General features: G+C 41.7%; 1 protein-coding gene across 1 annotated transcript; it reads right to left on the bottom strand.

The window, feature by feature from the left end:
- Positions 1-1076: 1076 nt before the first annotated feature.
- LOC311086823 (tripartite motif-containing protein 16-like protein) lies at positions 1077-12914 on the bottom strand. Its single transcript, XM_084119972.1, has 6 exons — positions 12283-12914; positions 4651-4746; positions 4330-4563; positions 3699-3858; positions 3230-3277; positions 1077-3003 (listed from the first exon to the last, which is right to left on the bottom strand). The coding sequence occupies exons 1-6, from the start codon at positions 12853-12855 to the stop codon at positions 2483-2485; spliced, it is 1632 nt and encodes a 543-aa protein (XP_083976098.1). The 5' UTR covers positions 12856-12914; the 3' UTR covers positions 1077-2482.
- Between the last annotated feature and the right edge of the window lie 210 nt (positions 12915-13124).

The following is a 13124-nucleotide window of genomic DNA, read 5'->3' as shown; positions in this document are numbered from 1 at the left end:
TTTTCTAGGCCCTTCCTCAGCTTGAGGTGAGCAGTGCAGTTCCTGAATAGGGCTGCTCAGTCGCACAAGGGTCTGGCGAGAACAGCTGCCACTCAGCCCCAGCTGTTAGCGACCATATACCTTGTGCCGCTGACGTGCAGGGCTCTGACTAAGAGCTCCCAGTCTATTCAAACCTGCCCCCGTCGTCAGACACCCCATCGCCACCAGACTTCAACCATAAGTAGATCCAGGTAATATTCACCGCTGGTCAGAGGTGGAAAACCTGCGCAAAGAATTTTTTAAAGTGCTAAAGGGGGTGCGCTCTCCCCAGTAGCACTAACTTCACCATGATGAGGTAGGTCTGGTGGCATGGGTGGGCCCAGGATGACCAGCTCCTCGTCCTGGCTGTAGGAGACTGCCGGGACATAGCTCTGTTTAGGCCCGCCTATTGCGTGTCACCAACGCATTGCTTTCCTGTTGGGGTGTGCTCCCTTAGCCTTGCCTCAAGAGGCTAACCCACAAGGCAGTGGGACTATTTACCCATAGCTGGGGCAGTGGTTGACGGGCGTCAGGGCGTGTCCACCGTGTGGTGGGCCTGCACACCACATCTCTGGGGCCCACTGCTGCTCCGAGATCCCCTGCAGTTTAGCCTGGGACTGCAAGATACCCAGTTACCAAGTGTGGCCACGAGGAGGCACTGCAGGAGTCTTTGTGTTGGAGAGGCTGTGTACTGGCGGAGGAGACTTACGCACTCGGCTCCTCTTTTCATCCCCTATGACGGTAACTACGGCGGTAGTTAAAAAGCAGAAAGTTGCAAGCAGCATGCACTAACTACAAGCAGCTCCATACTCCACACTACTGCACTATACGCTTCACACACACCCTGTGTACACACACACACACACACACACACACCAAGATGAATCTTGGTCAAACAGTGAATCTCACCTCCAAAACTCACACAGAACAACAAAACACTTCATATATGTCTTAAAATAAACTCGTTCCACCATAACACTGAACAATTCTCATTCAGAAAACATACATTTCACTCATAACAGACTGACCTAAAAAATCACTAACAACAGGGAGCATTTCATAAATGTTTAACTTTTATTCATATTAATTTCATTATATTCATTATATCATAAGAATAAGACCTTGTTATGATGACTGTATTACAGCATAAAGAATGAATGAGAAATGCAGCAATTTGTTTTTCCCCTTATATCTTTACATATAGTCATTTAATTGTAAAAAAAAAAAAAAAAAGTAATAAGTTGAAACAACAACAACAAAATCCTGAAACAATAATAATTACAAAACATTGGTTTCCTCTGGGATTCCCACACAAACCAAAGACATACAGGACAGGTGAAGTGGAGATTGTAAGCTTGCCCACAGGTGTGTGTGTGTGTGTGTGTGTGTGTGTGTGTGTGTGTGGCCTGGTAAACCCTACATTATGGGGACAAAATGTCCCCACAAGGATGGCAATATCTGAAATCCTTGTTGGTGTGGGGACATTTTTTGGTCCCCATGAGGAAAACGGTTTTCTGTGATGGGTAGGTTTAGGGATAGGGTTAGTGTAAGGGAATAGAATATACAGTTTGTACAGTATAAAAATCATTATGTCTATGGAAAGTCCCCATAAAACATGAAAACACTACACGTGTGTGTGTGTGTGTGTGTGTGTGTGTGTGTGTGAGAATATGAATGTGTGTGTCTCATCCTGTGATGGACCGGCCATTCTGTCCAGGGTGTTTTCCTGCCTACGACCCGAGATGCTGGGAAAGACTCCAGCTTCTCCACGACCCTACAGGACAAGCTTCACTTCTGGAAAATGTATGGAAGAGTCGGATGAATGTATGGATGTACAGTACAGTGAGGATTCTAGTCCTCCCTCTCTCTGCCACTCTTCTTTCCTCACCAATGTGTCTCCTTGATCCAAGTTGATCCAGACTAAAAATAGGACTGAACTTGCAATTAGTTGTGTTTGTAATAATTATTATTTAATTTCATTGTAAATATTCTGCTAATATTTTATATTTCAATATAATCCCTGCAGAAATGCACAGTTTGCCATAATTCTGATTTGAATGAGCTTTGATCAGTTTTGAAAGCAGTGGAAAAATCTTCTCCAAATATATAGTGTTTTGCAGATGGTGAAATATGAATGACAAAATTGTTTGTGGATTTTGGGAAATGTGGTCATTGAATGCATTTTGTGTGAAAGCAATGAAAAAATATTCACAGTTTGGCATAGACTTCTGTTTCACTGAATGTGTGAAGAGTTTTGAAGATGTGGCTTCAGTGTCGACCGATGCTTGTTAGCAATTGGAAAAATAAAATAATGCACACATTTATTCTGATGTGTTATTTCAGTAGCAGAAGTTCAGCTATATTAATGAAGATTATAATAAGAGTCTCTGTAACATCTCACTGTTACTGATTTATCAGCTCAAAGTATTATGGGTAAAATCTCTCTACAGTCTATTCTGAAACATCAACACAGTTTCACTGATGATCCAGTATAAACCCAAAACCCAGGATAGAGCGTCTGAGTGAATGTGGTCTGGACTGTGTGGATGAGGCTCATTGTGTCAGAGACGCTGTAGAAGGACAGAGTTCCTGCACTGTGATCCACATACACTCCTATTCTTCTGCTGATGGACTTTACAGGGAGATCAGTCTCTATGTTATTGTGCCAGAATGTGTATCTGGAGGAAGAGCAGGACAAACTCCAGGACTGATCATTATATCCAAATCCACACTCATCACCCCGTCCCTTCCTGCTGATGCTCTTATATGACACTGATATATACACATATTCACCACTGCACTCAATCTCCCAGTAACAGCGTCCACACACACTCTCTCTACACAACACCTGAGACCACTGATCAAATCTGTCTGGATGATCAGGATACGACTGTTGTGTTTTAGTGTAAGTAATCACTCTGTTCCTCTCAGACAGACGGAGGTGTTTATACACTGTGTTCAGATCCAGAGTCAGCTGATGGGAATCTGATGGAGAGAAAACACATCAGAATCAGGAATTATGAATCTGTCTCATCTTTTAATGTCTCTGAACAATGTATCATCAGTGTCTCAGTGCAGCTGATCAGATATCCTGTGCAAATCATCATTTACATGATCAATTATAAACTCTTCTATCATGTTTATTTCTCCTTCTACAGGAAGAACATGAACACATTCAGTGAGTTTTTCTGCTTGTTTCTCAGTGACTTACATTGTAGGAAGTCGTTCCTGGTCTTGGGATTCATGTTGGTGAATGTGACTGTGGAAATAAACAGACATGAACAGTGTGAAGAGAAATGACAAGATAAAATACATCCATTTCTAAGACGTTTCTAATCTGATATTAGATGATGCAGGACTCATTTCTGAGAACAGAAGAATCTCCAGATGCCTCATATATAAAACACACGTATCGGATTCAATCCTAAATTTCAATGGATTTAAATTTCAATATATACATAATATTTATTACTTCTAAACCATCAAGGGATGTTTGTGGCTGTTCTGTAGAGTTGATGCACTTGAATTAAAGATGAACTGTGATTTATAAAGTGGGATACGTTTAGGACAATTATTTGTGTGCATGTTTTATAAATCATAGGAACATTTCAGAAACTGTTGTACATTCATATTTCGGATCATTCTCCGCACGTCTGTATAAACGAGGCGCAGGACTTTACCTCTATCTGAGATCTTCTTGAGCTCCTCTTTGCAGAAATCCTCCAGTTTGTCTCTCAGCTGACGGACAGATTCTCTCACGCCATCAAAAGAGGAGAGAGAACTGAAGGAAACGTCGGGTTCGTCTGTAGATTCAGGAGGTGCTGAGAGAGACTGGAAACTCTACAGAAAACAGAAATCAAAACTCATCTCCACACTTCAGCCAATAACCTGCACTATATCAGATCTGAGCGGCTCTTGTTGACTTCACTTCTCTTCAGTGACTCGCTTCAATCCAGCACTTTCACACAATCAGCACATTCTTCTCATATTCATCATTTAATGCTACAAACTCTAGTATTTCACACTTACACTCCTTGTGAAAAAGAAAGTACCGTACTTGTAACAGAAATAATATACTTTAAAATATATATAAGTGCAGATTGGCTGTAATGTTTTCAGAAACTTAATTGCATGTTATTTGCAGTTAAATGAATGTGGAATAGTTTAATGTTTTTATTAAATGCAAATAGCTGAGCTTTAGAGTGTTTTTTTGCCCTGCTTAAGTTAGTCTCATTCTGCTCTCATGAAATGTTTCTCTGTGAGTCTCTTGCTCAAGTCCACTATGATCCAGTTCTTCTAGATCTCTCTTACCTGCAGGAACTGGATGTGATGGTGTGTGTGTGAAAGCTGCTCCAGCTCAGCGTCTCTCCTCCTCAGATCATTGATCTCCTGCTCCAGTCGCTCCAGTCGTCCTTCAGCTCGACTCACTGCAGTCTTTTCCTGATCTCTGATCCGCTGTGTCGCCTCAGAGCGGCTTCTCTCAATGGAGCGGATGATCTCAGTGAAGATCTTCTCACTGTCCTCCACTGCTGTGTGTGCAGAGCGCTGTTACACACACACATCACAATCACACAGTGAGTTCAGTGAGTCCAAACTGAGACGTCTCACACTTCTCTTCTTCTCCAGACTCACCTTATGAGACTCCACAGCCTCTCTCAGCTGATGAAGATCTTTCTGTCTCTGCTGGATTCTCTGACGGATCTTCATCTGCGTCTCCTTCAGCTGTTTCTGGAGGACAAACCAATAACAGCAAATGACATATAAAACTACTATCACACAGTAAGGGTTAAAGATCTAGCATGGTGAGTTTATACTGTAGGTTCAAACCACAGATCAGTGAAGTTTGATGTTATTGACGTCATCATCTTTGATTTGGGCTCTGCGTACATGAGTTGATCAATGATTTGATTTGTGAATCAAAATTGGTCCTTTTTAAAAAATAAATACTTTTAAAAACAGCAACAAAAAAAGTATATGTGAATTAAAGCTGCAAGCAGCGATGAAAGCGTCACTCGGTGGCTTTAGGAAGACAGAGCATGGTTGGGCAATGTGCATTTAAGGAGGTATACATAGTAAGAGTAGGGGAGCGCGGGGCACAACCTAACGCGGGGCTAGTTGTAACACGCTTGTTTTAAATACTTCCGCACATGCTTGGATGACGAAAGTTTGTGTATTTACTAGTTGCCATATCAACACTATATAGAAAAAAAAAATCCGCCAAAATTATTTATTTTTTTGGAAGATATCCATAGACATTTATTAAACCATAGCAAAAGTAAATTTCTTACTTAAGTTAATTTTTCATCTCTATTTTTTGTGTTTATTTAAAATAAGACAAATCTGATATTATTTTAATCTCCAAGATGTCATTTAACAGTTGAGATAGTTATTTAATGCTTCTCTAACTAGCAGAGAACACTAGCAGGGTTTAAATCCCAATTGTGCAGGCGGGGGCATGTTGTAACACTGCGTTACAATGTGCCCCTATTAGAAATATGCTATTATATTCTATACTTTTATTAATTTTATTGAGAAAACGTGAGAAAAAAAGGTGAATAAAGACTGAGAGTCAATGTTCAGAAATGACTAATTATTTATTTGTTTTGAACTATGTTGTATAGCTGTGTTTTCATATGTTCATAGTCAAAACTCAAAAATGAGTTTATATTTAAATATTAAAAATTGCCATTATTTTATATGAAAAAGTTTTTTAACTGTATTTTATTTAGAAAATATTTTAGTTTGTTTTGTATATTTTTTTTATTAGATCAGATAACATTTTAAACTGCCATATGTTATGTTACAATGTGCCCCACACATGTTACAATGTACCCCACCTATGGGGCATGTTGTCACATTTCACTTCCATTCTTTCGGGGTATGTCAAGAAAAAAGTATATACTGTATTAATAAAACAAAACCACATAATTGTACTAGACATGTGGGAAATTAATGTGGGAAAAAAATAAATACTCTGAACCATAAGTAGATTTACACAAATTTAGAAAGTCAAAAAGCGTTACTTTGTGCCCCGCTCTCCCCTATGTCAAAGTCAGTTACAAAGTGTTTTGTATAATGGTGATAATAGCATGCTTCGTGACTCAGATAAGTGTTGCTAGCATGTTTAGTATGTTTCTAGCATGCTTAGTACACAATAATTATGTGGTTAGTGTAGTGTTGTTAGAATTTGGTAGTATCCCTTTAAGGGACTGAGGAAGTCATGTTGTGGGTTTTTACAGTCTGAGTTAGTTGCTACTGCACGAGCTGAGTGAATGCAAAAAGTTACCTGTGATGATATCACTGAGAGTTTATTAAAGCATCAAGTTCAAACGCACGAAACAGTGAGGACATTGAGTTTCTACAATGGCGACGAGGATGCTGCGCAATTGTTGCGAAGGAATCCACGCAACGGAGTTACTTCCTGCACACGACCGCCTTGCCTGCTGAAGCACAGGAGAGCCACAGTGAGTGTCTAACGGACTCGTGAGTAAACGGCCGAGTGGGAAATAAATAAATAAATAAATCTAAAAAGACCTCCGGAGCAAAGATATCTTGCGGACTAAACTCCCATCTTGCCAGCTCCGCTAGTTAGCATCACTCAACACCACAGTCAAGAGAGACGTGCTAATGCTAGACACAAAACAAAGGACTAGCAACAAGACGCACATGGACATAACTGGACAGTAACGCTCAGAAAAAAAAAAATTTGAGAAACAAAACTACAACAACAATGGCTGGCATGGCTGAATTACCCTCATTCCCCCTCTTTGATGTAAACGCAGAACCAGTCTCCCTTTCCCCGAAATGGAAAAAGTGGATAAAGAGATTTGAAACGTTTCTCACTGCAGCTGCCATAACTGATGCAACAAGAAAAAGGGCTATGCTTCTGTATTATGCTGGAGAACAAGTGCAGGATATCTTTGAGACTTTTCCTGAAAAAGGACAACCAGATGATTTTGGTAAGGCAGTACAGTTACTCACCGAATACTTCAGTCCAAGTCACAATGTAGAATATGAAATCTACAAATTTCGACAATCAAAACAAAACCCAGGTGAAACTGCTGATACATTTCATACCAGACTGAGACAGTTAGCTCAGAATTGTGAATTCACTAATGTGGACAAATAAATAAAGTCTCAGATAATACTCAGCTGCACATCATCACGTCTCAGGAGAAGGGCACTGAGGGACCCAGACATGACTCTTAAAGGACTTTTGGATCTCGCCAGAGCTTTTGAAACCTCAGAACTTCAGGCCTCTGGCATGGAAAACAAACATGAAACGGGACAAATTGCAGCCATGCCCAACACAAGAAACAAAAGATGGATCACTTCTGGGCCCCAAACGGCGAACGTGGAACAGCAAAATCAGCCAAAGATGAAATGCAGGAATTGTGGAGGTCTGTTTCCTCATCAGGGTGGTCAGTCGGCATGTCCAGCGAAAGGTGTCCAGTGTCGAGCATGTGGGAAATCCAACCACTACGCCCGCTGCTGTCTCTCTAATCCCGACAAACAGGTAAAACAAAATCAACATGGACAGAAAATGAAACCAACACAGAGCACACAAAAGACGACATGGCCTTACCGACGCAGACAAGTTAAAACCATTCTTACTAACAATGCTGAAACCGCCCCCATCAGTCATCTAGCTGCTACTGACTCAAGCACAGATGAGGAGTACGTCTTCGTCACAAAAGATGCAGAGGGCAGGGAACCGCCAGTAAGGTCAGTCACAATAGCTGGTGAAAGCATTGATGTTCTTGTTGATTCAGGAGCCTCAGCTAACCTCCTGGACGGAAAAGCCTACAGCGTATTGAAAACCAAACTCAAACTTGAACAGTCAAGCAAAAGAATTTATCCTTATGGTGCAAAAAAAACCCTCTCTCTTCATTGCAAAGCCACCACAACGGTCTCTGCTAATGGACAAGCAGCTCGGGCAGCATTCTACATCGTTGAAGGAAACTACGGCTCACTGCTGGGCCATGCCACTGCAACTGCACTGGGACTCATACATGTGGTGCACTGCACTCAGCCAATTCCACAGAACCTGTCTAAAGCAGACCAGCTGCTCCTGCAATATCCAAGTCTCACCTCAGGCATAGGGAAGCTGAAAACCTTCCAAGTCAAACTGCACATTGATCAAAGTGTGCGTCCGATTGTCCAGCCCCACCGTCGCATTCCTTTTCACATGAGGAAGAAAGTAGAGGAGGAGATACAACGGTTGGAGGACCAAGGCATTATTGAAAAAGTAGAGGGTCCAACACCATGGGTGTCACCCATTGTGGCATCACCAAAACCAAAAAACCCAGAGGAAATACGCCTCTGCATAGACATGCGCCTGCCTAATACAGCTGTGCAAAGAGAGAGACACATATCACCTACTGTAGATGACATCGTGCATGATCTCAACGGTGCGACCATGTTCTCAAAACTGGACCTCAACGCAGGATATCACCAACTAGAACTAGCACCTGAATACAAGCCATCACACACGTCACTCCCACAGAATCCAAGTGAAGTCCGCAGCCTACTGGGAATGGCCAACTACAGCGCTCGTTTCATCCCGGACTTCTCCTCAATTACCCAGCCTACGCGAGCTCACAAAGAAAGATACAGTGTGGTCATGGAAAGTGGAACACACAGAGGCCCTCAACCAACTGAAAGACAGGCTGGTCAGTAATCCAGTCATGAGCTACTTTCACCCTGAGAGAAAGACAAATGTCATCGTGGACGCGAGTCCAGTTGGTCTTGGTGCCATCCTGGCGCAGACTGATAAAGTGGAAAACAAGACATACATTGTAGCTTACGCAAGCAGGGCTCTGACCCCAGTAGAACAGCGATACTCCCAAACAGAACGAGAGGCTCTGGCTATCGTTTGGAGCTGCGAGCACTTTCATCTGTATCTATATGGAGCTGAATTCACCATGATCACCGACCACAAACCGCTAGAACTCATCTTCAACAACCCAAAGTCCAAGCCTCCTGCACGGATAGAAAGGTGGGCCCTCAGACTGCAACCTTACAAGTTCAAAGTGGTCCACAAAGCTGGAAAATCGAACCCGGCAGACTACATGTCTCGCCATCCACAAACACTTCACACACCCAGCATCACAGACGATGTTGACACAGAAATGCATGTCTCCTTCATTGCAGCACATGCAGTACCCAAAGCAATGACTCTTGAAGAAGTAAAGAGAGAGACTTTAGGAGATCCACTGCTACAACATCTTGTCAAAGTGATTCAATCAGATAACTGGAAAAGCCTGCATGGCAATGTCACACAATTTGATCTGTTAATCCTGAGAACATTTTACAACATCAGAGAAGAGCTTACAACTCTGTAAGGAGGCAGCCTCGTTCTCAGGGGCAACAGACTTGTTATGCCGCGGACCCTGCAACCCAGAGCACTTGCACTTGCTCATGAAGGGCATCAAGGCATCGTCAAAACTAAGCAGCTGCTCCGAGAGAAAGTCTGGTTTCCGGGAATAGACAAACAAGCCGAAGAATTGATATCCCGCTGCCTTCCTTGTCAATCGTCCACACCCAAAACTGCGCATCAGCCACTGCAAATGTCAGAACTCCCACATGGACCTTGGAAAACTGTTTCAGTGGATTTCTGTGGACCCTTCCCTTCAGGTGACTACCTGTTGGTCATCCTGGATGAATACTCAAGATTTCCTTTTGTCGAGATTATGAAATCCACATCAGCATGCAAACTCATCCCTATCATGGACAAAATCTTTTCAACTGTGGGCATACCAGAAGTGGTGAAAAGTGATAACGGCCCTCCATTTTCAAGCAACGACTTTTCAGATTTTGCAGGGTATCTCGGTTTCCACCACAGGAAGATCACCCCCTACTGGCCACAGGCCAACGCTGAAGTTGAAAGATTCAACAGGACTCTGACCAAAGCAATACACACAGCTGCGCTGGAAGGCAAGCCGTGGAAACAAGAGCTGTACAAGTTCCTCAGGAACTACCGTGCAACACCTCATCACACCACCAACCGGCCTCCAGCTGAAGTGTTTTATGGTCAACCCATAGCAATAAAGCTACCATCCATCTCTCATACTCCCGACGATGAAGCTCTCCGTCTAACAGACAGATTAAAAAAAGACAGGATGAAACATTATGCAGACAAAAGGAGGAATGCATCACACTCTGAACTCAAGGAGGGTGATGTTGTCCTAATACAACAGAGGAAAACAGGAAAACTTGTAACACCATTCAACCCTAACCCATACAAAGTCATCACAGTGAAAGGAACAATGGTCACTGCACAGAGACATGAACACAAAATCACAAGGCACAGATCACACTTCAAACTTCTGAAACACAAACTGGAAGTCCCATTCACAACAGAAGACAATGACGACAGTGATGATGACAGTGTTAGCGAACACACAGGTAATCCTGAACATGTTAACCCTGAAGCCAGGAGGAGATACCCTGTGAGGGTAAACAGACGACCTCCTCAAAGACTTGTGACTGAACTGTAGCGAAGGCTATGAAGAGTGATGAAGTATTGATAAGTTCCCACTACAGCCTCTCATCACAGTGATGTTTACGTTGCTGATTCAACGACTGTACTGTAACATGTTTCAGAATTGCTTAGAGATATTATTCTCAGTTATTTGTTTAATGTTATATATTTGATTTTGAATTAATGACATAGGACTGAATCGTAACTACTTCTATTTTGGGAAAAGCATTTTATGTTTGTTAATCCAAGTCCTGTCAGACTTAAGTAAAGTCAAAACCAAGGGAGGACATTTCATTTGAAAGAAAGGAAGGGATGTAGTGTTGTTAGAATTTGGTAGTATCCCTTTAAGGGACTGAGGAAGTCATGTTGTGGGTTTTTACAGTCTGAGTTAGTTGCTACTGCATGAGCTGAGTGAATGCAAAAAGATACCTGTGATGATATCACTGAGAGTTTATTAAAGCATCAAGTTCAAACGCACGAAACAGTGAGGACATTGAGTTTCTACAGTTAGTTCTGCATTACTGTGTTAACCATGCCAGTTTCTGTTGCCAGTAGGTGGGGCTATGTCTATATACCTTTCATATCTGCATATATATTCATATATACAGGTGCTGGTCATATAATTAGAATATCATCAAAAAGTTGATTTATTTCAGTAATTCCGTTAAAAAAGTGAAACTTGTATATTATATAGACTCATTACATGCAAAGTAAGATATCTCAAGCCTTTATTTGTTATAATTTTGATGATTATAGCTTACAGCTTGTGAAAACCACAAAATCAAAATCTCAGAAAATTAGAATATTACATGAAATCACACAGTAATTACACAGTAATCCCATGGTCATTGAACCAGGTTTTGGTTCTTTTGGCAGTGTGGGCAGGTGCAAATCCTGCTGGAAAATGAAGGAAGCATGAAGTGCTCTGAAAATGTACTGGTAGACGGCTGCGTTGACTCTGGATTTAATAAAGCACAGTGGACCAAAGTCCTCTTTTCTGATGAGAGCAAATTTTGCATCTCATTTGGAAACCAAGGTCCCAGAGTCTGGAGGAAGAATGGAGAGGCACACAATCCAAGATGCTTTAAGTCCAGTGTGAAGTTTCCACAGTCTGTGTTGGTTTGGGGAGCCATGTCATCGGCTGGTGTTGGTCCACTGCGCTGTCCACTCAACACAGCCGTCTACCAGGACATTTTCAGAGCACTTCATGCTTCCTTCAGCAGACAAGCTTTATGGAGATGCTGACTTCATTTTCCAGCAGGATTTGCACCTGCCCACACTACCAAAAGAACCAAAACCTGGTTCAATGACCATGGTGTTACTGTGTAATTACTGTGTGATTTCATGTAATATTCTAATTTTCTGAGATTTTGATTTTGTGGTTTTCACAAGCTGTAAGCTATAATCATCAAAATTATAACAAATAAAGGCTTGAGATATCTCACTTTGCATGTAATGAGTCTATATAATATACAAGTTTCACTTTTTTAATGGAATTACATAAATAAATCAACTTTTTGATGATATTCTAATTATATGACCAGCACCTGTATTTCATATCACTGCGTGATTTTATGTTTTTTATCCATTTTGGAGCTTGAAACTATTGTACTACATTGAATTTCAATGTATAGAGTAAAATAGACGAGATATTCTTCAAAATATCATATTTACAATCTACAGAAGAAACTCAGTCAAACCGGTTTGGGACAACATGAGTAAATGAGTGAGTAAATGAAGACACTTTCATTTCTGCGTGATCAATCCCTCTCAGTTCATACCTGTGTCTCTGTCCTCTGTGCTGCAGTTGATACAGTGTTGTGGTTTTTATGTTCATACTCTTTACACCGCAAACAAATGCATTCTTGATCAGTGACACAGAACATTTCTAGCTCTTTATCATGTTTACGGCAGATCATGTCCTGCAGTCGTCCAGTGGCATCAATCACTTTGTGTGGTTTACGAGAGTGATATTCCTCATGACGGTCAAAATGAGTTTGACAGTAAGATTCCTGACACACCAGACAGGACTTGACGGCTTTGTATTTTCTTCCATTACAGACGTTACACTCCACGTCTCCAGATCCAGCGTAACAGTCAGCAGGAAGTTTAGTCTTCTTCAGTTTCTCCACCAGTTCAGCCAGAATGGTGTTTTTGCCTAAAGCAGGTCTTGGACTGAAGGTCTGTCTGCACTGAGGGCAGCTGTAGACTCTCTTCTCATCCTCCTGATCCCAGCAGTCTGTAATACAGATCTTACAGTAACTGTGTCCGCAATGGATAGTCACTGGATCCTTCAGGAGATCCAGACACACTGGACACATGAACTCATCCTGAGAAATTGTGGCTTCTGCCATTTTACTGCATGAATACAGAGAGACACAAACACACAACAGCTCAACAACACTTCAGTTTCTGTTTCTCTGAACTGAGGAGTTGAAATAGTTTCCTGGTTCTGTGTTTGAGTGACGTGGGTAATATAGGCGTGTCTGTAAAGCAGCTTCCTCGTTCACACACACACTTTACTGCTGTGTTTACTGTATGTGTCCTTCAAGTGGAGTCGAAAATATCATAATTACGAGTTCAGAGCTCATGAATGACTGAGCGAAGATTTAGGCTACTCACG

Source organism: Abramis brama (genome assembly GCF_963993115.1).
Source record: "Abramis brama genome assembly, chromosome: 1".
Lineage (NCBI taxonomy): Eukaryota > Metazoa > Chordata > Actinopteri > Cypriniformes > Leuciscidae > Abramis > Abramis brama.
This window is presented reverse-complemented; position numbering and strand designations above follow the sequence as displayed.